Source organism: Scomber scombrus, chromosome 1 (genome assembly GCF_963691925.1).
Source record: "Scomber scombrus chromosome 1, fScoSco1.1, whole genome shotgun sequence".
NCBI classification, from domain to species: Eukaryota; Metazoa; Chordata; class Actinopteri; order Scombriformes; family Scombridae; genus Scomber; species Scomber scombrus.
The window spans coordinates 38,681,488-38,708,218 of NC_084970.1; the positions used below are offsets into that span (position 1 = coordinate 38,681,488).

Here is a 26,731-nt window from a genome sequence, read left to right on the forward strand (position 1 = left end):
GGTAGGGATGGTTTATAGTGTTAATGTTCATTATTTATTATTTATTGTGCTTACCTTCAGCAGACCTTTCCCGCCTTTAGCCAGACTCTCTCCAAAGTCTCGGGGCGGTCGGTTCATCTCCTCTCGTCTCTTCTGCTGGAACTCTTTATCCATGGTGATCGCTGCCAGACCCTTCCCCACCGAGCCCGTGATCCGGGACACCACACCTGCAGCTCCACCTGAGGAACCGGCTCATCAATCATCTACTGATCCATCATCAATTATACAGCCGATCCATTATCTACTGATCAATCATTTATAGATCCAGTGACTGAGATTATGAGAAGAGGCCTTCAGCAACAGACTCGTACACCGGAAGGAAGACTTCTGCAGATCCTTCATTCTCACTGCAGTCAGACTTTAAGGTCCTTTTTTAGTTTTTAATTGTAATATTGTGGTAAACATGTGTTTTTAATAGTTTTTCTCATTTCTTTTTTAGCTGCTGTAGCGGTGAATGTTTCCCACTGTGGGATCAATACAAAGTTTATCTTATCTTTAATAAGTGTGAGCGGGTTTTGATCAGCTGGAGGATTCAGGTCTTACCGACAGTGTGACTCAGCAGACTCCGGACCCCGATCACAAAACCTTCAGCGAACTCTTCTGGACCCTGAACCGCACCCTGAAACACAGAACCAGATCCACACCTGAACCAGATCCACAGAACCAGATCCACACCTGAACCAGATCCACAGAACCAGATCCACAGAACCAGATCCACAGAACCAGATCCACAACTGAACCAGGTCTGTCAGGGCGGCTGTGGATCAGGAGGTAGAGCCATCGATTCCCGGCTCCTCCAGTCCACATCTCCCAAATTGCTCCCGTTGCTATGCCAACGGTGTATGAATGTGTGTGAATGGTAAGTTTCCTGATGAGCAGGTTGGTGTGTGGTTCGTCCTGTCATCAGTGTGTGAATGAGATGAAGCTCAATGCGGTCCATTTATCATTATCTGTCTGAACACACCTGAACCAGGTTGAGTTAAGGTCAGCTGGACTCTTACCTGGAAGGGTTCGTAGAAGAAGGCCTCCACTCCTTCAGACAGACCTCGAATCAGTCCAAACGGGTTTCCCAAAACATCCAGACCCAAAACCAGAACGTACATCTGCTTCAAGAACTGCAGAACAATCAGAGACCAGAATTATGAACACGTGATGACATGTATTAACATTCATGTTCTATTAATGCATCAATAAGCTAAACTTCTTCCCCGTCTGTGCGGGTTAGGGTCTCACAGGTAATCTGGACCTGTAGACGTCTCCTGGTTCCATGTGGGAATGTTGGGTCTCTTTAAACTAAACCTGAAGAGTTCGGTTTAGACCTGCTCTATGTGGAAAGAGCCTTGAGATGACTTTGTTGTGATTTGGTGCTTTATAAATAAAGATTGATTGATTGATTGATGTCACCTGTTCGCTGTAGTGTCGCAGCACGGCCCACATGAGCTTCTCTCGGCGGTAGAACTGGTACTTCACCTCGAAGAAGGCCAGTCTGAGAGACAGAGAGCTGAGGATCACACACCGCTCACCAGCCAATCACATCGTAGCGATCACACTCCCAAAAAACAGTCACATGATTACTGCCCACAATGCACCTCTCCACACTCCTAATGACTCACTTGAAGATGAGGTCATCGACGTCCGTCAGCGTCGCTCCGAGACTTTTCAGCAACAGGTTCAGAGACTGGATCACTGCCGCGTCCTGGTCCAGATCTCCACCCAGAGACAGGCTGAGGTGCAGCTGATCATACAGAACCAATATGATCAATAATGTGAGGTGCAGCTGATAATATAATCAATATAATCAATAATTACCTTGATGGGTGAAATGTGGAAATGTTGGAAGAAGTTGATTCCTGACGTATCGCTGAGAGACGTTTCCATCAACTCCGACTGGAGCAGCTGCAGGTCCCCGTCTATCAAGTGGGCCTGAAACACAAGAACCACCCGTCTATCAACTGGGCCTGAAACACAAGAACCACCCGTCTATCAAGTGGGCCTGAAACACAAGAACCACCCGTCTATCAACTGGGCCTGAAACACAAGAACCACCCGTCTATCAAGTGGGCCTGAAACACAAGAACCACCCGTCTATCAAGTGGGCCTGAAACACAAGAACCACCCGTCTATCAAGTGGGCCTGAAACACAAGAACCACCCGTATATCAACTGGGCCTGAAACACAAGAACCACCCGTCTATCAACTGGGCCTGAAACACAAGAACCACCCGTCTATCAACTGGGCCTGAAACACAAGAACCACCCGTCTATCAAGTGGGCCTGAAACACAAGAACCACCCGTCTATCAACTGGGCCTGAAACACAAGAACCAACCGTCTATCAAGTGGGCCTGAAACACAAGAACCACCCGTCTATCAAGTGGGCCTGAAACACAAGAACCACCCGTCTATCAAGTGGGCCTGAAACACAAGAACCAACCGTCTATCAACTGGGCCTGAAACATAAGAACCACCCGTCTATCAAGTGGGCCTGAAACACAAGAACCAACCGTCTATCAACTGGGCCTGAAACACAAGAACCACCCGTCTATCAAGTGGGCCTGAAACACAAGAACCACCCGTCTATCAAGTGGGCCTGAAACACAAGAACCACCCGTCTATCAAGTGGGCCTGAAACACAAGAACCACCCGTCTATCAAGTGGGCCTGAAACACAAGAACCACCCGTCTATCAACTGGGCCTGAAACATAAGAACCACCCGTCTATCAAGTGGGCCTGAAACACAAGAACCAACCGTCTATCAACTGGGCCTGAAACATAAGACGGGTGTATATATATATATATATATTCGTCTGGCTGCTGCAGAGATTGTTGAAGGTTCTCTCATCTCCACAAGAACCAGATGGCTCAGTTGAAGTGAATGAATGAGTGAATGAATGAGTGAGTGAATGAGTGAATAAATGAGTGAGTGAATGAGTGAATGAATGAATGAGTGAATGAGTGAATGAATGAGTGAATGAATTAATGAATGAATGAGTGAATACATGAGTGAGTGAATGAGTGAATGAATGAGAGTGAATGAATGAGTGAATGAATGAGTGAATGAATGAGTGAATGGGTGAGTGAATGAATTAATAAGTGAGTGAATGAATGAGTGATTGAATTAATGAATGAATGAGTGAATAAATGAGTGAGTGAATGAATGAGAGTGAATGAATGAATGAGTGAATGAATGAGTGAGTGAATGAATGAGTGAATGAATGAATGAGTGAATGTGTCGTTACCTTTTTGTCAGTCTGACTGTCTGCAGCAGGTGTGAACAGAGCCAAGATGGCCGCCAGGAAACCCTGATCGATCTTCAACGCCATCTCCTGAACCAGAGCCATGAAGTACCTGAACACACATCATACTGGTTTTACTGGTTTACTGTCAAGTTTAACTGGGTCAACTGGTTTAATTTGTTCAACTGGTTTAACTGGTGTAGCCGGTTTACCTGGTTTTACTGGTGTTACTGGTTTTACTGATTTAACTGGTTTGAACTCACTTGAACTGCATGACGCTGCTGTGCTCGTTGAACCTGGTGATGATGGAAACGTCGATGAACGGCTTCGGTTCTGTTGAGGATCAGATCATCACATGAAGAGTGTGTGTGTGTGTGTGTGTGTGTGTGTGTGTGAGTGTTTGAGTGTGTTTGTGTGTGTGTGTGTGTGTTTGTGTTCTAGAGTGTGTGTGTGTGTGTGTGTGTGTTTGTGTTTCAGTGTGTGTGTGTGTGTGTGTGTGTGTGTGTGTTTGTGTTCTAGAGTGTGTGTGTGTGTGTGTGTGTGTGTGTGTGTGTTTGTGTTTCAGTGTGTGTGTGTGTGTGTGTGTGTGTGTGTGTTTGAGTGCGTTTGTGTGTGTGTGAGTGTTTGTGTGTGTGTTTGTGTTCTAGTGTGTGTGTGTGTGTGTGTGTGTGTGTGTGTGTGTGAGTGTGTGTGTGTGTGTGTGTGTGTGAGTGTGTGTGTGTGTGTGTGTGTGTGTGTGTGTGGGTGTTTGTGTGTGTGTTTGTGTTCTAGTGTGTGTGTGTGTGTGTGTGTGTGTGTGTGTGAGTGTGTGTGTGTGTGTGAGTGTTTGTGTGTGTGTTTGTGTTCTAGTGTGTGTGTGTGTGTGTGTGTGTGTGTGTGTGTGAGTGTGTGTGTGTGTGTGTGTGTGTGTGTGTGTGTGTGTGTGTGTGTGTGTGTGTGTGTGTGTGTGTGTGTGTGAGTGTGTGTGTGTGTGTGTGTGTGTGTGTGTGTGTGTGTGTGTGTGTGTGGGTGTGTGTGTGAGTGTGTGTGGTCCAACCTGAGTCCAGAGCGATGGATTTTGGAGGAGGAACAGGATGGAAGACGATGGGGAACATCGCACCTGGAAGCTGGTTATCCACCTGCACACAGAGAACAGGTGTGTACAGGTGTGTGTGTACAGGTTTGTAGGTGTGTGTACAGGTGTACAGGTGTGTGTACAGGTGTGTAGGTGTGTGTACAGGTGTACAGGTGTGTGTTACCTGCAGCCAGTACAGCTGGGCCCTCAGGCTGCGTTGGTGCAGCGACTGCTTGAACTCCACCTGGATGCCAGACAGGAAGTTCCTCCTGACCGGACAGGTGAACGGCTGCCGCATCATCATGATGGCCCCGCTGAGGTTCACCTGGCAACCAGTGACATCACACACTCTCAGCTGATTGGACAAACCACTGACAGGAATTTCATGAGTATGTGTTTAACCTGATCAGGTGTGACCAGGTGACCTCTGACCTCTACGTTGGTCTCCAGTCGGACCCAGCCGTCCTGCGTTTTCCCGCTCAGCTGATTCTGGAACGTTTTCTCCAGTAAGTTGATGTTTTTCTGACTGAACGGCTTCCAGCGGTTCTTCGGCTTCATCTCCCACACCACACCTGAGCTACACACAGACACACACCTGAGCTACACACCTGAGCTACACACAGATACACACCTGAGCTACACACCTGAGCTGCACACAGATACACACCTGAGCTACACACCTGAGCTGCACACAGATACACACCTGAGCTACACACACCACACCTGAGCTGCACACAGACACACACCTGAGCTACACACCTGAGCTACACACAGATACACACCTGAGCTACACACCTGAGCTGCACACAGATACACACCTGAGCTACACACCTGAGCTGCACACAGATACACACCTGAGCTACACACACCACACCTGAGCTGCACACAGACACACACCTGAGCTACACACCTGAGCTACACACAGATACACAGCTGAGCTACACACCTGAGCTGCACACAGATACACACCTGAGCTACACACAGATACACACCTGAGCTGCACACAGATACACACCTGAGCTACACACACCATACCTGAGCTACACACAGATACACACCTGAGCTACACACAGATACACACCTGAGCTACACACAGATACACACCTGAGCTACACACCTGAGCTACACACAGACACACACCTGAGCTACACACAGATACACACCTGAGCTACACACAGATACACACCTGAGCTACACACAGATACACACCTGAGCTACACACAGATGCCCCGGTGCATGCTGGTCCTTACCTGGTGATACCTATGTAAGCGACTTCCTGCCGGTTGGAGTTGTTGACCAATGAGAGGCCGAGGTTCTGCAGCGACACCTTCACTTCCTGCTGGAACTGCTCCAGCTCCTCGGCCTGCCGCGCCTTCGTCACCACGGCAACGTCCTCCGTGAACAGCAGCACGCGCTGGCGTCCGTCCAGGAAGGAAACCCAGTGCACCTGAGACATGCTGTCCCCAGAAAACTGCCCCGCCTCATCCTGAGGAACACACACACACCCTGTTACCCCTCTGCTGCCCCCTGTAGGCAGTAACTGGTATGACTGTTACCCCTCTGCTGCCCCCTGCAGGCAGTAACTGGTATGACTGTTACCCCTCTGCTGACCCCTGCAGGCAGTAACTGGTATGACTGTTACCCCTCTGCTGACCCCTGTAGGCAGTAACTGGTATGACTGTTACCCCTCTGCTGCCCCCTGCAGGCAGTAACAGGTATGACTGTTACCCCTCTGTTGCCCCCTGCAGGCAGTAACTGGTATGACTGTTACCCCTCTGCTGCCCCCTGCAGGTAGTAACAGGTATGACTGTTACCTCTGTTGCCCCCTGCAGGCAGTAACTGGTATGACTGTTACCTCTGCTGCCCCCTGCAGGCAGTAACTAGTATGACTGTTACCCCTCTGCTGCCCCCTGCAGGCAGTAACTGGTATGATGGTTACCCCTCTGCTGCCCCCTGCAGGCAGTAACTGGTATGACAGTTACCCCTCTGTTGCCCCCTGCAGGCAGTAACTGGTATGACAGTTACCTCTGTTGCCCCCTGCAGGTAGTAACTGGTATGACAGTTACCCCTCTGCTGCCCCCTGCAGGCAGTAACTGGTATGACTGTTACCTCTGCTGCCCCCTGCAGGCAGTAACTGGTATGACAGTTACCCCTCTGCTGCCCCCTGCAGGCAGTAACTGGTATGACTGTTACCTCTGCTGCCCCCTGCAGGCAGTAACTGGTATGACAGTTACCCCTCTGCTGCCCCCTGCAGGCAGTAACTGGTATGACTGTTACCTCTGCTGCCCCCTGCAGGCAGTAACTGGTATGACTGTTATACAAATAAAGATTGATTGAACGTAACTTTAAGGTTAACTCCTAGTTATTTAAGGGAGAATGAAACATGGAGTAGAGTGTAGTGTTCGGACCTTCAGCAGGTCCAGCTCTCCACTGTGATCCAGGCAGCTCCAGCTGAGCATCCGCACACCTGCAGGGTCGTCCCACGCAAACCGCCGAGCCTCGCCGGGCTTCAGCTGGTGGACGACCTCCGAGCCGCTGAGAGAGACCACAGAGTTACACTGAGTGTGTGTGTGTGTGTGTGTGTGTGTGTGTGTGTGTGTGTGTGTGTGTGACCTCTGACCTCTGTCGGTAGCTGAGGGTGACCCAGGGTGTGTGGTTGAGCAGCAGGGCCGGAGCTGCTCCTTCATAATAATCAGTGAAGCTGATGACGGTGGAGTGATCGGAGATGTTAACATCCACGATGATCCCCCCATACTGCACACACACACACACACACACACACACACACAGATACACACACACACACACACACACACACACACACACACACACACACAGGGCTGTGTTAGCTCACCTGCTTTTTTCTTTACTTTATATACAGACGTTTTTATCACTTCGTTCAATTGTCAGACAACACTGCTATTTTATCTTTATTGAAAAAGGGCTGTGATTGGTGGGTTAGGGTTAGGGTTGCTGTGATTGGTGGGTTAGGGTTGCTGTGATTGGTGGGTTAGGGTTGCTGTGATTGGTGGGTTAGGGTTAGGGTTGCTGTGATTGGTGGGTTAGGGTTAGGGTTGCTGTGATTGGTGGGTTAGGGTTATGGCAGACTGACTGTGTTGAGGCTCAGCAGAGTGCCGTTGTCCTGCTGGTTGAAGAAGAAGAATCTGGTGCTGGATTCAGATCCAACCACGCGGACACACAGCTTCCCGGTGGGCTCCTCCGGCCACAGAGGGAGGCACTGTGGGGACAGAGACAGCTGTAGGGTTAGAGCTCCACCTGGTGGACATGTCTGATCTGTAGTCCAATGAAGCAGACTACAGTACCCATGATCCCCAGCGGCTGAACCCTCACACTGACCTCTGTGGAGGCAATGTAGTGCCACCTGGTGGAGGTCTGGCTGACCTCTCCCACCTCGAGCTCATACGAGGACTTGTTGACCAGCGTGAAGAACGGACTCATGATGACGATGCGGGTCAGATTAAAGCTGCTCATCTGGATGCTCACCCCCACCTGAACAGGAAATACACCTTTACTTCCTGTTGATTTATTGTTTTCATTTAAACGTCAGAAAACTTCTCTTCATTATTTCCCCCTGAACTCTTCTGTCTTCTAATCTGATCTATGTTCCAATCTAGTGCTGGTTCTGGAGCTTTTGACCATGTTACATGGTCTTCTCCAGCAGATTGTTGAACTGAACTGGTTTGGGGGTTTGGGAGGATCTGAAGCTTCTCTTACCAGGAAGTCCATGTTGTTGGCGGGACAGCGAACGCAGCCGTAACTTCCCACCGTGTCCAGAGAGAAGCCGTCAGACCAGGAGCTGGTGGAGATGCACAGCTGGAGCTGCAACACACAAGCTGCTGATGTCACAACAATCAAATATTTCACATTTAAATATCAGCTGACTGAACCGACTCTGATCAGCTGATCTGCAGTTTATTAAACCTGCTGTTTCATGAGAGCGGTGCAGGTGTGAACCGGTGCAGGTCTGAACCAGTCTAGGTGTGAACCGGTCTAGGTGTGAACCGGTCCAGGTGCGGGTCTCACCTTGCTCTTGCTGAACAGGTTCTTCTTCCTGAAGGAGAACAGGATGATGTCTCGGTAGTCGGCCGGGTGTTTGACGCTGACGTCCTCAGACTTGTACTGCAGCACCCGGGACGTTTTGTTGATGATCCAGTACGGGCTGAAGAGGGACAGCAGCAGACGGTTCGCGGTCCTCAACACGTGCACGCTCACATCCACTGTCATGTTGGTGTCGGTGTCGCAGGCCAGAGACACGGCGAAGAACTCTGACATTTCCTGTTCGATACGAACGTGTCCGTGCCAGTCGCGACCCTGATACCTCATCAGCACCAACGACATGATCTCACCCGACAGGCGAGCGTTCAGGAGGTCCGATGTGCCGCCTTCCTGAAGCTCGTACGAGTCTGCAGAGCTCTGGGGAGGAAAAAACCAGATCAGGACCAGTTAGAACAGATGAAGCAGATCAGGTCAGATCTGGTTATCTGAGGTTTTCTTTAACCAACAGTGGATTTAAACATCTTTCATGTTAGTACTATGTAATACTTGTCCATCCTGTCTGGACCGAGGTGCGTTAGAGGAGCTGGGTTACCTCCTGGTGCATTATGGCAGGTGGTGTAAGTGGTGTTTCGTACCTCAAGCATGTAGCGGACGGTGTAGGGCAGCAGGTTGCGCAGCGTGGCCACCGGGTGCAGGTGTATGATGTAGGCGGGGTCCCAGTCCTCCTCCCCGTGGTTGTCGATGTGTTGCAGGTCGTCGGGGACGGCCAGCGTGCTGACCATCAGCGGCAGCAGACCGCTGTCGGCCGCCGGGCACTGCAGCACAGAGCGCACCTCCGAGCTGCGGTGCACCTGCTCCTTCCAAGCCACGCAGGTGGAGGATGGCCCGTACTGACCGTCCAGAGAGCCCGCCGGACACACAAACAGCTGGTACCTGGAAAGAAGGGGGGCCAACATAAGACCACACTCTGAGCCTCACACCTCAACACCTGCAACCAGAGCATGCTGGGAAAGCATCTGATACTCCAGTTTACTAAGAAAAGAAAAAACAGGCTGTGTGGCGCTTTCAGGTAAGTTTACACTCTCTGTGTGGCCCTTCATTACCTGTAGAGAGTGTGATGTCACATTACCTGTAGAGAGTGTGATGTCACATTACCTGTAGAGAGTGTGATGTCACATTACCTGTAGAGAGTGTGATTATTACCTGTATGTTTCTAAGTCGATATGAAACTCAGTCTCGGGTTGGGCCTGTCCGACTGTCTGCAGGCTTCTGGATGTTGGACAGTACTTCAGGATGGTGAACGGTACAGAGAAGTGATTCTTTATCTGAAACACAGCAGTGATTGATGAATCTACTGATCAGACATCAGGAACAGCAGCAGTCCTGGTGACACTTTAACAGGAAGAGGTTCAGACCTGCAGCGGCGAGCGGACAGTGATGACCTTGTTTCCCTCTGCGGCGTCGACCTGCACCAGCACGGCAACGGCCTCCTGCAGCTTCGGGCCGCGGACGTTGTAGAGACGACGGCCCGGCTTATCCACAGCGATGTTGGAGATCTCGCTGAATCCAGACGGCACTGCAGGAGACACTGGATCTTTAAACAGCTGTTTTATTAGAAACCCCTTTCTTCAGTCCACTCAGAACAAACCATGAAAAAACTATAATTATATATATCACATTAAAATAATAAATCAACAATGCACATTAAAATCTGACATTGTTTGTCCAACAGTTTGCTGATGACAGGTTACCAGCACATATTACTATATTAGATTATATGTTATATTACTATTAACATATTAATGTGTGTGAATGTGCCTTGTAGTGTAAAAGCTCGGACAGAGTGAGACAGAAAGGAGTCATAGTTAATTTACCCTTTACGGTTCTGTTACTGATAACTAACCTAGTCTATATAACTCATGCTGTAAGTGAACAATACATTATAACATATATAACACTACCATCCAGGTTATCAGCACCAAGTGATTTCTCATTAACATGTCCATTAAACCTGTTTAAACACCCGTTCCTAACTCTTGTATCAGCAGGTATATAGAAGTGAATGTGATGCACTCTGACCGATGCTCAGGTTGAACAGGCAGCTTTCTTGCCGCTGCAGGGCTGACAGTTTCCTGCGGGTCAGCGGCTCAAACATGGCGTGCTCCAGGTCCATGGTCTGGTCCACGGACAGCTCGTGGAGTTTCCCCTGCACCAGTAAGCCCACCGGCCTCAGGTTGCTGCTGTGCTGCACGATGAGAGGAATCCCCAGAGCGTTTCGGATGGTGAAGGAAGCTTTCTCCTTAAGAGAGGAGTCGAAGGTGGAGGTTGTGCCCTCAGATAACGCCTGAACACAGCAAGGACACATTAGAGATGTTAATCTATCACTAAAGAGCTGATGTCTGTCTGTCTGGTTCCAACATGTGACGAGCAGAACATAATGCTCTATGTTATAACATGTATCTTGGTGAGGTGTAGATGTTATAACATGTTGTATCATGGTGAGGTGTAGATGTTATAACATGTTGTATCATGGTGAGGTGTAGATGTTATAACATGTATCATGGTGAGGTGTAGATGTTATAACATGTATCATGGTGAGGTGTAGATGTTATAACATGTATCATGGTGAGGTGTAGATGTTATAACATGTATCATGGTGAGGTGTAGATGTTATAACATGTATCATGGTGAGGTGTAGATGTTATAACATGTATCATGGTGAGGTGTAGATGTTATAACATGTTGTATCATAGTGAGGTGTAGATGTTATAACATGTATCTTGGTGAGGTGTAGATGTTATAACATGTATCATGGTGAGGTGTAGATGTTATAACATGTATCTTGGTGAGGTGTAGATGTTATAACATGTATCATGGTGAGGTGTAGATGTTATAACATGTATCTTGGTGAGGTGTAGATGTTATAACATGTATCATGGTGAGGTGTAGATGTTATAACATGTTGTATCATAGTGAGGTGTAGATGTTATAACATGTATCATGGTGAGGTGTAGATGTTATAACATGTATCATGGTGAGGTGTAGATGTTATAACATGTATCATGGTGAGGTGTAGATGTTATAACATGTTGTATCATGGTGAGGTGTAGATGTTATAACATGTATCATGGTGAGGTGTAGATGTTATAACATGTATCATGGTGAGGTGTAGATGTTATAACATGTTGTATCATAGTGAGGTGTAGATGTTATAACATGTATCATGGTGAGGTGTAGATGTTATAACATGTATCATGGTGAGGTGTAGATGTTATAACATGTATCATGGTGAGGTGTAGATGTTATAACATGTATCATGGTGAGGTGTAGATGTTATAACATGTATCATGGTGAGGTGTAGATGTTATAACATGTATCATAGTGAGGTGTAGATGTTATAACATGTATCATAGTGAGGTGTAGATGTTATAACATGTTGTACCTTGGTGAGGTGTAGATGTTATAACATGTATCATGGTGAGGTGTAGATGTTATAACATGTATCATGGTGAGGTGTAGATGTTATAACATGTTGTACCTTGGTGAGGTGTAGATGTTATAACATGTTGTACCTTGGTGAGGTGTAGATGTTATAACATGTATCTTGGTGAGGTGTAGATGTTATATTATGTTGTATCATAGTGAGGTGTAGATGTTATAACATGTTGTACCTTGGTGAGGTGTAGATGTTATAACATGTTGTACCTTGGTGAGGTTTTGGAAGACGTTGAGGCTGCACTGAGAGATGGTGATGTTCATGGTGTCTTTGGAGCAGATGTTGATGGCTGTCCGAGGTTCAGGAAGAATGACAAAGTCGTCTCCGTGGACAGGACTCTTGTCCTGGACCGGGTTGTTCTTCATCTGCAGGAGTGAACAGCAACAGTGATGTTGGGCTTAACCATGACAAAGGCTTCACCTGCACAGTCAGCAGCAGCTCAACATTTACCTCCAGCTCCAGGTGCCATCTGCGTCTGCCGCCGTCCACTCGTTCAATCAGAGGCTCCCACACAGCATGGACCTCGTTAAAGTAGTTCACCTGCAGGCACACACAAGTCTGCCTTAAACCACTTACTAGTGTTGCTCAGGTGTGTCAGGTTCAGGTGTATCAGGTTCAGGTGTATCAGGTTCAGGTGTGTCAGGTTCAGGTGTGTCAGGTTCAGGTGTGTCAGGTTCAGTTGTATCAGGTTCAGGTGTGTCAGGTTCAGGTGTATCAGGTTCAGGTGTGTCAGGTTCAGTTGTATCAGGTTCAGGTGTGTCAGGTTCAGTTGTATCAGGTTCAGGTGTATCAGGTTCAGGTGTATCAGGTTCAAGTTCTCACCTCCAGCGTCATTTCGGCCTTCATCTGCAGCAGAGAGGACCAGTTTTTGGCAGATCCGTTGAAGGAGGACTCGGCGAGCAACAGGGGGATCGTCCGATGACCCAAACCGGACTCCAGAGTCACCTGGACCACCTGAGAGAGAACAACACCTCATCAACAGGAAGCAGATGATCTGATCATTTTAAAGTTTCAAAATAAAAGCCTGCTGTACCTTGACCTCAGCGGCGAAGCTCTCGCCCTCGTTGCGCCCGTCCTGGTCTCTGAAGCTCTCAGTGAGCTCGGTGGCCTGGTCCACTCCCAGGAACCAGTAGTTACCGGCGTAGACGTTCATGACGGACCAGAGGTCGCCGACCTCTGGCTTCAGGTCCCGGCTCTGCGGGTCCGGCTGCTTGGTTGTCATGGCGGCGGTGATCGTCATCAGTGTGTTGAGGATGAACGGGGAGATCTGCAGAGACACGATGCCTTCACTGACCCTGTGAATAACATCTATTCATTTCTTATAAACAGCTGGTTTAATCTATTAAAGCACCTTAACGACGACTTCCTCCACCATCACAGAGCCCCTCAGTGGTTGGTTGGGCTGGGCTTTGGTTTCCAAGACAACCGAGCAGGGCTTCAGCACCTATTGGACAGTAAAGAACAGCAGCAAGTTAGTACTGCTAACTACAGCAAGTTAATACTGCCACCTAGGGGGCTGAACATATAACATCACGTGTACTGTAGAACAGTTTTGAAGTTTTACCAGGTGGGGAGTTCTGGTCCTCTGAAATGAGGCCAACGCGGAAGTAACTTAAAACTGCATTCTATCAAAAGGCCACCAGGGGGCGACCGTTTTGGTGTCAAAAGGACTTCCGTCTCTATACAAGTCAATGGAGAATTCACCAACTTCTCACTTGATTTCTAACCTCAGTAAACGTTTTCAAAATGTGTTTATGGTCTCAATCGCTAGTTTAAAGCCTTCTTCAATGCAGTATGATGTTCATTTGGGACATTTTGGCCTCCCTGATTTTATATGTGACGATAAAGCAGGGTATGCATTAGGGCGTGGCTACGTGGTGATTGACAGGTTGATTGGTTCACAGGTTCAGGAGGGCGCCTCATGCTCCTCCTGATGCCCATATAAGTAGAATCCCTGTTTTTATTTTTCCCAGCATGCACCTGAAATGTTCAAGATGGCGCTGCTCAGATCCGATACTATTGGCCTCCGAGCAGCAGTCCACAAACCAATGGGTGACGTCACGGATGTTACGTCCTTCATATTCAGTCTATGGGTTTTACTTAGTAGTAAAAGTTTTTAGTTCTTGTTTTAAACCGAGTGAACAGATTCCATGTGATCATGTGATCTCACCATCGGCATGGAAAGTGTGGGACAGTGTTACCGTGGTGACTGCTGTTACCGTGGTGACTGCTGTGTCCTGCTGGCTGCGGATGAAGGGGCAGGCCAGGACTTTGAGCTCCCGCAGGTTGGCCCTCATGATCTGGGCTCCGTTGTCTTCAGTCTGCAGGGTGAAGCCACACTGGAAGGACACCACCAGGGCAGGGGCATCGGCCTTCATCAGGCTGGCCACAAACACCACCTCCGGGTCCACCACCACCGCACGCACACAAGTCTTCACTGTGGAGGCTGGAAGACAAAGCAAGAGTTTATTTCTCTACATTAATTCATTGGATCATTATTATCTGACCTTGGGTATCTTGAAAGGCGCTATATAAATCGAAGTTATTATTATTATATGAACTGTGGGTCAAATCTCATCAGTTTCCATTTTTATGCAGATGATTTATTTCTCTTTACAGCCCTGTCTTATAGATGTTAAAATCTTTCCTACTTTAAACTTCAAATAAATATATCAGAGGCCATTATCACAGACTCCTCCTCTTTGGTTCTCTGCCCTGTTGCCCAAATCTGGGTTTTAGTCTTTGATACCAAACTAACCTTTGACCAGCAGGTTCTGTCATGCTTTCTAAACCTTTGTAATATCTAAAAGATGAGATCTTTTTTATCCCTTCATTACATCTCAGGTTACTGCCACTCACTGTGTTCCTGTTTCACTCAATCCAAACTTCAACTACTTCAAAATCCAGCAGAAGAGTCCACGTAACGCCTATTTTAGCATCTTTACATCTGCAACATGAAGGTCTTAGAAGTGATAAGGAAACTGCAGTCCTTTAGTTAATGTAGTGAAGATGGATCTGAGTCTGATTTTAGACTTTGTTTGGAGGGAAAAGGCACCACACAAAACATTTACAGAAAACCAAAATTCTGCTTTTGCAACATAACAACACAAGTAAAAACAACAATATTAAAATGAAAATAAATAAATAAATAAAACAATCCGAAAAAGAACACGTTGGATTGCCGGGTCTCTACAGTTTGATCTTATACTAAACGCAGTGTGGTAGTTTATCCTATCGTTGGTGTGTAGAAAGTCCATTTCTCACACTTTTCTCATTATTGCTCTTCTTGGGTTCTTATCTTATGAGTCAACTGTTCCAACATGTTCAACAAATATCTGTCCTCTTTTAACACAACATTCCCAGTCATACTGGATATAACATAACCCAGAATTCTGACGATAACCAGGTGACAAAGCCAACAAACATGAGAATGATCTACATTCATAGCTCAACGTGGTACAGAAAGTATTTGTTCTTAATTCTGGGCAAAGAAGGGAATTAAATCAGTGATGATGTGGTTGACTGTTCTCAACCAATCATCTTCAGAAGTATTTACACCTAGCTCTCTTTCCCATTTCAGTTTTACTTATGAAGTTGTATTCCCTCTTCTCTCCAGTAGTTGGCGAAATATTGTAGATATTATTCTATATTCCAATCATTGTTCTTATTATTCCATTTTCATCCAAATTTACATTGTGCTTTATTTCTTTGTCAAAGAAAGTCCCTTATTTGCAGATATCTGAAATGGTCCTAGTTACTTCATTTATATTTTTGTTAATCTCCTGGAAACTCATGAAATTCCCTTTTTTGATTACTGTACATGTTGCTGTTATTCAACTTGTAATCCAGTGTTTAAACCTCTGGTCACGAGCACCAGGGATAACATGCCTGTCTTAGGCACGTTGATGTAGTCTAAGCTTTTCCTCCAGTCTTTATTTTTGTTAAAGTTAAACCACATGTTTAATGTACAGTGGGGGACAGTATCCACCTGTTCAAACATACTCATTGTTTCTTCTCTGTCCCCAGTAAGGCTTTGAATTACATAGTCTTTATCACACCAGCCAATTACAGGTCCAATCTGGGCTGCATGAACATATTCATTAAGGTTTGGCAGCTCCATACCTCCCTTATCTTTCTCAGTCTGTATTGTCCATATAAACCTTGAAATGATTTTATCATATATTCTAAACTGTTTCTCAGGTGTCTCAGTGAGTAGTGATTGAACCAGGGTCTAATGGAAGGACAGCCCACCTATCCACTTTGATATAATTGGCTTCATATAATCCGTAAATCTTTCATGTTAAGGTGACCCCAAGATATTTCATTTCTGTTGCACTCCAATTCAAATTATATTTTAGTTGTATGTTTTTAGATGGAAAGTAGTTTTAGTCAGATTCAGCTTGTATCCTGAGCTGTTGGTGAAAGACAGCAACCCTGCCTGGTAGTCACTGATGATATGTTTATTAATGAATGATGTTTATTTTATCCTTGCAGCTGGATTCTGATCAAGTGTTTTAATACATTCAACGGCTTCGTCATTAAGTCCGAATTTTCCAAGTACTTGATATAGAAAAGTCCAATTAACGCTATCAAATGTCTTTTCTGCATCAAGGCTTATTAAGGCTGCACTAATATTTTATTTTGAATATGATCAATGATATGTAGAGTTCTCCTTATGTTATCTTGGGTTGGGCGTCCCTTAATAAAGCCCGTCTGGTCCTTTAGATGAAGGTGGACCCTGCGTCCCTCTTGTTGGTTTCAGGTTCTGAGTCTCAGTCTTACCGGTCTTGGTGTCACTTCGCGGGTCAGTCGTGAGTTTCAGCGGCAGTCTCTCAGCAGGCGCCGCGGTCGGAGTCGGACTCTGCGGCAGAGCCTGAAGGAAGAAATCTGCAACGGCCATGAGGAACTCGACGCTGGCGCAAAGGTAGAGTTTCTGCAGCACAGCCACCACCTCCCTCTCCCCGTCGCTCTGCCGGTACGTCACATCGATCATCGCCTCCGAACTCTGCTCATCCCGCCGGCCGACCATCCTGCAAAAAGCACGGAGCAGATCAGCTGTTAACGCCACATACCAGACTAACAAAAGAAAGATTTAATCAGTAGTTTCACAAAATATAATAATATAATAATCTGGGTGGAAAGTGGAAGTATTCTGTATATTTTAATCCGCTGAAGTATTTAATTACATTTTACAGAGATTATGAGACTTTGGTCATTTTGTGTTTATAATCAAACTGCAACAAAAATCATTTTCAGCCAAAAGAAAAGCAGGAATTCCTTCTGAACTGAACATTTCTTCTACATCTACTTTCTTCTACTACACTGTCTGGCTGGTGAACCATGAAGCACATCTAACCTCAAACTCGGTCATCTGATCAGATGTTTTTTTAAAGATCTTTTTCTGGCATAGAAACCTTTATTATCCGTAACGAGAGGTAATGATGGGAGAGAGAGGGGGGGGGGGGGGGGGTGACATGCAGCAAAGGTCTGCCGGCCGGGATTCAGACTGAGGTCCGTATGTGGCTCCAACCACTCGACCACCTGCGCGCCCAAACTCCAGATGTTTAAGGTCATGTGACTCACCGTGAGGTCACTCTATCCATGCCGGTCCTCAGGTCGTCCAGCGTGCAGGCCGTCAGGACGGTGTTCACCTCCAGACTTCCGTTGGTCAGGATCTTCCCTGAAGTCTTCAGCAGATGAAAGGTCAGCTCGCCCAGGCGGAGGCTCTCCTGGTGCTGGAGGCCAGACGGCTGAAGGAACAACAAGATCCATCCATTAAAAACTCAAACCTGAGTAATGAAGAGACCTTAAAGGACCAATCAGTTCTTTAAGGTTTTCCATCAGTTGTAGTTAAGACACATCATTTCATACTGTCAGCAGCAGTTCTTCATGTGGTCACCAACCTGTTTGGGGTCATTGCCGTACAGAACCAGTCCCAGAGACTCAATGTTGAAGTTAAACTTTAAGTTCTCCAGAGCTTCGACCTCCTCTTCATCGCCGGTTACACTCGGCTTCCCGACATCATCTGAACTCACAAAACACAACCTTCATGTTAGACCTGTTAGACCTGCTCACTGTGGTCCTGTTAGACCTGTTCACTGCTAGACCTGCTCACTGTGGTCCTGCTAGACCTGCTCACTGTTAGACCTGCTCACTGATAGACCTGCTCACTGTGGTCCTGTTAGACCTGCTCACTGTGGTCCTGTTAGACCTGCTCACTGTTAGACCTGCTCACTGTTAGACCTGCTCACTGTGGTCCTGTTAGACCTGCTCACTGTGGTCCTGCTCACTGTGGTCCTGTTAGACCTGCTCACTGTTAGACCTGCTCACTGTGGTCCTGTTAGACCTGCTCACTGTTAGACCTGCTCACTGTTAGACCTGCTCACTGTTAGACCTGCTCACTGTGGTCCTGCTCACTGTGGTCCTGTTAGACCTGCTCACTGTTAGACCTGCTCACTGTGGTCCTGTTAGACCTGCTCACTGATAGACCTGCTCACTGTTAGACCTGCTCACTGTTAGACCTGCTCACTGTGGTCCTGCTCACTGTGGTCCTGTTAGACCTGCTCACTGTTAGACCTGCTCACTGTGGTCCTGTTAGACCTGCTCACTGTTAGACCTGCTCACTGTGGTCCTGTTAGACCTGCTCACTGTGTTTTTGTCACACCTGTCTTTGATGCTCGAAGCTGCAAGTTGCTCTCTGGTTTCGGGGGGTTGGGCTCCAGGCTGGCGGCCTCTCCCAGGTTCTCCATCAGGATCCTCAGCAGCACCTTCAGGTCGTCCTGGCTCAGCGCCACCTACAGGCCGAGCACAGACACGGGTTCAGGACATGATTAGCGTAGCACGTTAACGGCTAGCCTAGGTCCTGATGGGAATGTCTAGAGAGACGCTGGCTGTCTGATCACTACTGACACAAACCAAAGGACCTACATTACTGAGGACTAATGATGCTCCACTATAGAACCAACTGTACCTTCGGTGGTCTACAGGCAGACTGGATGCAAAAACAAGAAGAAACCGTCAGTCACACTGCATCTAACAATCAGCTTTGGACAAATATAAAAGAAACTCTGAATGGTGTTTGAATATAATGCTCACATATATAACCCTAACCCCAACCCCTAACCCTAACCCATATATAACCCTAACCCCTAACCCCTCTATTCAGCGGTCACTGAGGGGGCGCAAAAAAAAAAAATTGGTTTTCTATCGCTTGTTTGCACGTCTTGTCTTCTTTTTATAATGTCACGTGTGGATCATTAACCTGCTGAGCAGATCTCAGTCAGCAGTAGGAGATGAGGAGAGGAGCAGGTTAACCTCAGGTCTACACTGAGAGCCTGAAGTAGGAGCAGCAGCTTTGGAGCCTAATGATGCAACAAGTAAAATGAGTCACACTAACAAATTATAACACAATTGATATGTTGATCTACTTGTGTATTTATGTGATACAGGATTTTCTTTATTAGCAATATGTTATAATTTGTGATAATTTGACTCTTTATCTCATTTATATTGTGGCGCAAAAAGTGGGTATGCACGCAGCGCATACAGCGCCAAAGTGATGGGGGGGAAATTATTACGAGTCGGCATTTTCTGTATTTAACAGCGTTTGTGCATGGGTTAGGGTTAGGGTTAGGTACCCATCAATGACAGAGGTACGTGACGCCCCTCCGCTCCCTCACCTCCCCTCTCTCTTTTAGGTACATATGGTTGTTATTTCCATAAATACCAACATTATCTATCTACATGGGGAAACCTTTTACAGAGCTGTGTATGATGATTCATACTTAGGAAGTAGAACTAAAGAGATTCATTACAAGATGATTAGTTAAAACAATTCAAAATGCACCTGCATTATTTTGCATTTGTGACTTTCAAATAAAAGACCAGTCATATTTCCTCATTGAAATTTTCTTAAAAATAATGTTGAAATCTCGCCTCGATCTCAAGAACCCGACATCGTGTCTCATCTCGTGAGCTGAGTGTATCATCATAATCTTCTTCATCTGTGTTGAGTCTGCATGTTGTACCAAAAACATGCAGCTCAGGTTAACTGGTGACTACACTGCCTGTATGTGTGACTGGTTGTCTGCTGTCAGCCCTGTGATGGACTGCTGACCTGTGAAGATGAACCCGCCTTTCCCCCAATGCCCCCCCCCCCCCCCCCCCCCCGCAGGATAAGCAGTATAGAGAATGAATATTAATGTTTTTCAATGTGATCGGCCCACAAAGGGAGGAGGGTTCAGTCTGTCTGAGGGGAAATAAAAGGTACTAGCTGGGTTTTATATTCACCCTCTGTACCTGCATTGAATGTTTGTCCCAAATCATGTTATCTCTGAAATTAGGAAACTGTATTTTAAATAATATGCTCCACACATATTAGAATCAATGTACGTCTCCTTTGACTGACAAAGATCAGTGTGAGTGCATGTTAGGTTAGGGTTAGCTGTTTGAACTGCTGCAATGTCTGTTAGATGTAGTTTTATTGTTTCTATTGTTCTTATATGTGATTGGTTGCTGACACTATCACTTTTACATGTACTCTACTCAAGGTGTCCTTGTTTAAATAAAGAGAAGGAAATACAGTGCTGCACAAAGGTTTTAGTTACTATAGATGTTGAGATGATTCTCTATAATAAAAATTATTCTGCATCAAACATGCAGCCAGTCCTGCAGCAGAACCAAGGTCTGGGAGAGTCCTGCAGCAGAACCAAGGTCTGGGATTACAGGAAGAGTCAGAAGCAGCTGACAGTGAGTTTAACTCCAGCACTTACCTTCATGGGCTTCAGATCACCATCGATCTCTACAGCAGCCATCTTCTGGTACCAGGACGCTGCCAGGTTCCTGTTGATGCTCAGATGCAGGTTCACCGGTTCCAGCAGCTCGTTGCTGGTTCGACCCAAAGCCGGGTCCATACAAGTCCTGATGAAAGACAGCAAAGCAGATTTGAAATCAAGAGCTGGTGTTTATTCCAATGAGCCAGTCTGTGCTGAGAGTGACATGAAGAGTCCACAGCCTGTTAGCTGCTTCTCTGCTCTGGATGTGGGTCAGATCTTTGACCTGGATCAGATCTTTGCGGGTCAGATCTTTGACCTGGATCAGATCTTTGTGATTTAGATCACTGTGGATCAGGTCTTGGACTGACCTGGAGAGTTTGAGCTGTGTCAGCTGGACATCCATGTTGTCGATGACGGCGGGCAGCGGGCATCCATCGACCGGCAGCAGAGAGAAGCTGTTTCCCACCGTGATCAGACCCAGATCCATCACCAGGGCGTCGTGGGAGGTGGAGGACTGGGGGACCACGATGAGCGGCGCCTTCAGGTTGATGTCCATGGACAGACGGAAGGTCTTCTGAGCAAAGTCCCGAACGCTGGACGCCGCTTTCTCTGCCGCCTGAGCCGTGGCGGCGCTCAGAGCCTCTTTAGCCGTCTGGAAGTTGTTTGTGAAGTTCTGAAATAAACAATAAATCCATTAAACTAACTAAAGATTAACCTGCATGAAAATAACTTGTTGGTCACAAACCAAACAGCATACAAGTTCTTATTTCATATAATGACTCAAACTGAATAAACTGTGACACTCACCAGCAGAGACATCACAAACTTGTGCAGGTAGACCACCTGGATGCAGCCCACGTTCAGCTTCACTCTGCCGTCGGTTTTGGAGGTGTCGGCGTATCCGGCGCCCTCGGTGGCGTTGGGAGTCAAACTCATGGTGAAGCTGAACACCTCGTCGCCCACGATGGAGATGGCCTGCAGGACAGAAACATCGCAGCTGAGTGAGCATCGATCGTTCCGACAGATTAATGACGTAGAGCTCCGATAAAACATCAAACATGAACCCTTGAACCCTTCACAGAGGCGCAGAGCAGAACCGACCCTAACCCCGGTAAAATAGGGGTGAGACGCAGGAAGACAAGCCACTGACCTTCTTGTGGATGCTTTTGGGATCGACGTTGAGAACCATGAAGTCTCTGAGACGGGCAGATAGATGAGTCTGTGCTCCTTGCATCAGCAGAGAGCCGTTAATACCTGCAGCACACGTCACATTAAAGGAAATCAGTCAAATCAGCTTTAATAATGAAACCTTAAATTCTGATTTAAAGACGTGGTCGCAGGTGAAGCTGCTGCAGGTCCCTGTTGGTGTGATGAACCATGATACAGCAGCTGGGATTGGGTACCTTGGATCTTGATGTCGGCCATGTTGCAGCTTTGGTCGCACACCAGGACGTTGAAGGCTCCCAGCGTCATCATCACCTTGAAGTCGATGACCTCGCTGTCTGCAGGTGACGCCAGGGCAGCTGACAGGAAACAGATTTCAGGTCAGTCTTTAAAGCCTCAGTGAGACGGCTCATATCTCAGTGTGTGTTTCATACTGACCGGATCTGGCCGCCGCCGCCTTGCTGCCGTCCGGCTTCAGTCTGATTTCTTCCTCCGGAGACGAAACGCTGCCAGACGACAGCGCTGCCGACAGGAAGTTGATGGCTGACAGCAGAGCCTCCGTGTGAAGCATCAGGTCCAGAGAGGTGAAGGTCACCTGGGTTTGTGATTTAAGGTGTTTTCAGTTTTAAACAAATTGCACAAATAATCAGTTCAAAGTAATTATTATTAAACTAAACAGTCATTAAAGCAGCAGAAAGGTGTGTGTGTGTGTGTGTGTGTGTGTGTGTGTGTGTGTGTGTGTGTGTGTGTGTGTGTGTGTGTTACTGACGTTGATCATCTGCTCCGTGTTCTTGTAGACGGAGGAGAAGTTTGGTCCTGTTCGGTCGGCCTGAGGGAAAAAAACAAAAGATAAACAGTGAGAGCATAACGGAGACATCAACAGGTCATCACATGAAATGTCATGCAGTGATGTAATGTAGTGATTAGGGATGTCCGATATTATCGGCCGATATTTACTTAAACATTTAAATATCGGGAAGTATCGGTATCGGGTTTTTATAACCGATGTTTGTTCTGTAGGCTTCAGTATTTCTGAGCCTGCATGAACGCAACATGGGACGTTTACCGGCGCTTGATGACGTATAACAACAACATGCTAGACTCGTGGGTCGCTAACCGTAGCTAACCATGGCTAACCGTAGCTAACCGTGGCTAGCAAGTTCATAGCGTCCACCGCCATGTGCACGAACACACCAACAGAAGGTTTACCTCCTCGTTGTCATTTTCTCTGTTATGCTTTCGGCGAGTCGCCTCTGTGACGTCACTGTCAGAGTCCGGTGGGTCCTATCTGGGCCCTATCTGGGTCCTATCTGGGTCCTATCTGGGTCCTATCTGGATCCTATCTGGGTCCTATCCGGGTCCTATCTGGGTCCTATCTGGGTCCTATCCGGGTCCTATCCGGGTCCTATCCAGGTCCTATCCGGGTCCTATCCGGGTCCTATCTGGGTCCTATCTGGGTCCTATCCGGGTCCTATCCAGGTCCTATCTGGGTCCTATCTGGGTCCTATCCAGGTCCTATCTGGGTCCTATCCGGGTCCTATCTGGGTCCTATCTGGGTCCTATCCAGGTCCTACTCTGCTGGAGACACAACAGCTGAGAGGACCGAGTGAGAGGACGTTCCTATTTCCAAGTGTTCCCTACGGATAGTAAATGACTGCAAAGCAGCATAATGAATATGGCAGTGATATATTGGCACTTTGTTCCATAACTTAAGTTGAAGTTGTTGTCTTATTTTGCACAGACAGTGTTTACATGTGGAAAGCCATGTTGCATTTATGTTTGCATCCAGTGGAGCATCACAATAAAATCAGGCATAATTTGTTAATTCAACAATAGGAGATATGTTATGTTGTTACCTAAAAGTTTTGGTGCAAATATCGGTATCGGGTGATATCGGTATCGGAAATTAAGAGTTGGGGAATATCAGATATTGGCAGAAAAGTCAATATCGAGCATCCCTAGTAGTGATGTAATGTAATGATGTACTGTAATGATGTCATGTAGTGATGTCATGTAGTGATGTCATCACCTTGCAGTACTGGACTTTGAGCAGCTCGGCTCCAGACTCCACCAAAGAGCTGATGAGACAAAGCGGCTCTCCACTCGAGTCTGAAACACGACGTAGATCAGGGCAGATTTTAATTTGGTAACTTTATTCTAATATTAATAATAATAATGTCATTATTATGGTTCTACAGAGCCATCATTACTGTGAGGCTGACCTTTGAACTCCAGGCTCTTCATGCTGATCTTTCGGATGTAGGTGGTGGCACACATGTCGTATTTCCTGACCTTGGTGTTGATGCCCAGGTGAGCCACCGTAAGGACTAGAAAAGGTGCTTCCCTCTGGTCTGTGAGCTTCTTCAGGGTCAGGATCACCTGTAGGTCAGAGTCTGTAGGTTAGAGTCAGTGTCTGTAGGTTAGGATCAGTGTCTGTAGGTTAGGATCAGTGTCTGTAGGTTAGAGTCAGTGTCTGTAGGTTAGAGTCAGTGTCTGTAGGTTAGGATCAGTGTCTGTAGGTTAGGATCAGTGTCTGTAGGTTAGGGTCAGTGTCTGTAGGTTAGAGTCAGTGTCTGTAGGTTAGGATCAGTGTCTGTAGGTTAGGATCAGTGTCTGTAGGTTAGAGTCAGTGTCTGTAGGTTAGAGTCAGTGTCTGTAGGTTAGGGTCAGTGTCTGTAGGTTAGAGTCAGTGTCTGTAGGTTAGGGTCAGTGTCTGTAGGTTAGAGTCAGTGTCTGTAGGTTAGGATCAGTGTCTGTAGGTTAGGATCAGTGTCTGTAGGTTAGAGTCAGTGTCTGTAGGTTAGGATCAGTGTCTGTAGGTTAGAGTCAGTGTCTGTAGGTTAGGATCAGTGTCTGTAGGTTAGGATCAGTGTCTGTAGGTTAGAGTCAGTGTCTGTAGGTTAGAGTCAGTGTCTGTAGGTTAGGATCAGTGTCTGTAGGTTAGGATCAGTGTCTGTAGGTTAGAGTCAGTGTCTGTAGGTTAGGGTCAGTGTCTGTAGGTTAGGATCAGTGTCTGTAGGTTAGAGTCAGTGTCTGTAGGTTAGAGTCAGTGTCTGTAGGTTAGGATCAGTGTCTGTAGGTTAGAGTCAGTGTCTGTAGGTTAGAGTCAGTGTCTGTAGGTTAGGATCAGTGTCTGTAGGTTAGGATCAGTGTCTGTAGGTTAGAGTCAGTGTCTGTAGGTTAGAGTCAGTGTCTGTAGGTTAGGGTCAGTGTCTGTAGGTTAGAGTCAGTGTCTGTAGGTTAGGGTCAGTGTCTGTAGGTTAGAGTCAGTGTCTGTAGGTTAGGATCAGTGTCTGTAGGTTAGGATCAGTGTCTGTAGGTTAGAGTCAGTGTCTGTAGGTTAGAGTCAGTGTCTGTAGGTTAGGATCAGTGTCTGTAGGTTAGGGTCAGTGTCTGTAGGTTAGGATCAGTGTCTGTAGGTTAGAGTCAGTGTCTGTAGATTAGAGTCAGTGTCTATAGATTAGAGTCAGTGTCTGTAGGTTAGAGTCAGTGTCTGTAGGTTAGAGTCAGTGTCTGTAGTTTAGAGTCAGTGTCTGTAGGTTAGGGTCAGTGTCTGTAGGTTAGGATCAGTGTCTGTAGGTTAGAGTCAGTGTCTGTAGGTTAGGGTCAGTGTCTGTAGGTTAGAGTCAGTGTCTGTAGGTTAGGATCAGTGTCTGTAGGTTAGAGTCAGTGTCTGTAGGTTAGAGTCAGTGTCTGTAGGTTTCAAACCTCTTGGATTTCAAAGTTGAGCAGAACATTGATGATGTTTTCATTCAGGTCTCCGTTAGCAGCCGACACGCCGTTAGATCCTGAATGTACCGACGCTGCCTGCTGCTCATCCAGCTGGTCTGAGGTCTCTGAGGACAGAAAGTCTTATTATAACCCGAACCCGAACCCTGGCTCAATGAGAGAGAAACCAGACTGGGGAGGACTCAATTAAACATGTTTAATATGCATTAACATCACGTTGTCATGGTAACAGTTGGGTACCTTGAGCTGCCTGCCGGCGGAGGTCCATGCTGTGCTCTTTAGTCCCCTCCCCGATGTTCTCCACCAGGATCTTCATCAGCACCGCCAGGTCTTCCTCACCCAGACTCATCTGACAGACGGAGACCACATCGTCACCTCGGGTCTGAAGACCGGTCCGACTCTGACCTCAAACACACCACTTACCTGCAGGGACCGCAGGACTCCCTGGACCTGGACTCCAGGGATCCTGGTGAACCATGAAGCCGCCAGGTTCCTGGTGACGAGCAGCTCCAAGTTGATTGGCTGAAGGATCTCGATGTCGGGCTGGGACGAGTCTCTCTGCATCGTGGTCCTGAAACAGTTTAACATTTAGTCAGCTTTCTGCAGTCAGCTTGGCCTTCATCACCTGTTCAGGTTCCTCCTGTGAGTAGAGGGACCTGGTCTAGACCTAGACCTGGTCTGTGTGGAAAGTGCTAAGAGATGACTTCTGTTGTGATGTGTACGCGTGGTTCTGAAGGACGGACAGCTGAGGCCCTCCATGGATGAAGGTAGGATCCAAATATTGCTTTAATCAGGGTTGATGTCAGATTGAGTTCAAACTCAGTAAAACTTACAAGTTTTCTTAGTTTGTGGGGGCAGGGTGGGGGCAGGGTGGGGGCAGGGTGGGGGCAGGGTGGGGGTTAGGGAGGGTAGGCAAGAGAGAAGAGGTGTGTTTTGAGGTGCTTTTGGAACTGTGTCAGAGAAGTGGCGGAACAATGGATAGATGGATGGATGGATGGATAGATGGATGGATAGATAGATAGATAGATAGATAGATAGATAGATAGATAGATAGATAGATAGATAGATAGATAGATAGATAGATAGATAGATAGATAGATAGATAGATAGATAGATAGATAGATAGATAGATAGATGGATGGATAGATGGATAGATGGATAGATAGATGGACAGATAGATAGATGGATAGATAGATGGATAGATGGATAGATGGATAGATGGAC

The 26,731-nt window shown here is 46.9% G+C and overlaps 1 protein-coding gene across 1 annotated transcript in view; it reads right to left on the minus strand.

Moving 5' to 3' along the window:
• Nucleotides 1-26,731, minus strand: part of vps13c (vacuolar protein sorting 13 homolog C) — a 68,031-nt gene that overhangs the window by 11,137 nt on the left and 30,163 nt on the right. Inside the window, exons 34-77 of the mRNA XM_062415355.1 lie at nt 25,931-26,078; nt 25,748-25,856; nt 25,487-25,614; nt 24,001-24,157; nt 23,808-23,887; nt 22,548-22,607; nt 22,217-22,373; nt 22,018-22,137; nt 21,765-21,868; nt 21,422-21,589; nt 20,983-21,287; nt 20,612-20,759; nt 18,505-18,634; nt 17,744-17,865; nt 17,424-17,590; nt 16,623-16,870; nt 14,060-14,286; nt 13,192-13,284; nt 12,874-13,107; nt 12,663-12,794; nt 12,291-12,380; nt 12,050-12,205; nt 10,424-10,688; nt 9,760-9,920; nt 9,548-9,669; nt 8,980-9,277; nt 8,372-8,761; nt 8,063-8,167; nt 7,685-7,837; nt 7,440-7,565; nt 6,948-7,081; nt 6,736-6,862; nt 5,578-5,813; nt 4,760-4,904; nt 4,512-4,652; nt 4,310-4,391; nt 3,537-3,606; nt 3,277-3,385; nt 1,849-1,962; nt 1,653-1,774; nt 1,444-1,525; nt 1,041-1,154; nt 583-658; nt 55-218 (exon numbers count right to left, since the gene is read on the minus strand). Of these exons, the coding sequence (XP_062271339.1) occupies nt 55-218; nt 583-658; nt 1,041-1,154; nt 1,444-1,525; nt 1,653-1,774; nt 1,849-1,962; nt 3,277-3,385; nt 3,537-3,606; nt 4,310-4,391; nt 4,512-4,652; nt 4,760-4,904; nt 5,578-5,813; nt 6,736-6,862; nt 6,948-7,081; nt 7,440-7,565; nt 7,685-7,837; nt 8,063-8,167; nt 8,372-8,761; nt 8,980-9,277; nt 9,548-9,669; nt 9,760-9,920; nt 10,424-10,688; nt 12,050-12,205; nt 12,291-12,380; nt 12,663-12,794; nt 12,874-13,107; nt 13,192-13,284; nt 14,060-14,286; nt 16,623-16,870; nt 17,424-17,590; nt 17,744-17,865; nt 18,505-18,634; nt 20,612-20,759; nt 20,983-21,287; nt 21,422-21,589; nt 21,765-21,868; nt 22,018-22,137; nt 22,217-22,373; nt 22,548-22,607; nt 23,808-23,887; nt 24,001-24,157; nt 25,487-25,614; nt 25,748-25,856; nt 25,931-26,078 (6,619 nt within the window). The remainder of the gene's footprint in view (nt 1-54; nt 219-582; nt 659-1,040; nt 1,155-1,443; nt 1,526-1,652; nt 1,775-1,848; nt 1,963-3,276; nt 3,386-3,536; nt 3,607-4,309; nt 4,392-4,511; nt 4,653-4,759; nt 4,905-5,577; nt 5,814-6,735; nt 6,863-6,947; nt 7,082-7,439; nt 7,566-7,684; nt 7,838-8,062; nt 8,168-8,371; nt 8,762-8,979; nt 9,278-9,547; nt 9,670-9,759; nt 9,921-10,423; nt 10,689-12,049; nt 12,206-12,290; nt 12,381-12,662; nt 12,795-12,873; nt 13,108-13,191; nt 13,285-14,059; nt 14,287-16,622; nt 16,871-17,423; nt 17,591-17,743; nt 17,866-18,504; nt 18,635-20,611; nt 20,760-20,982; nt 21,288-21,421; nt 21,590-21,764; nt 21,869-22,017; nt 22,138-22,216; nt 22,374-22,547; nt 22,608-23,807; nt 23,888-24,000; nt 24,158-25,486; nt 25,615-25,747; nt 25,857-25,930; nt 26,079-26,731) is intronic.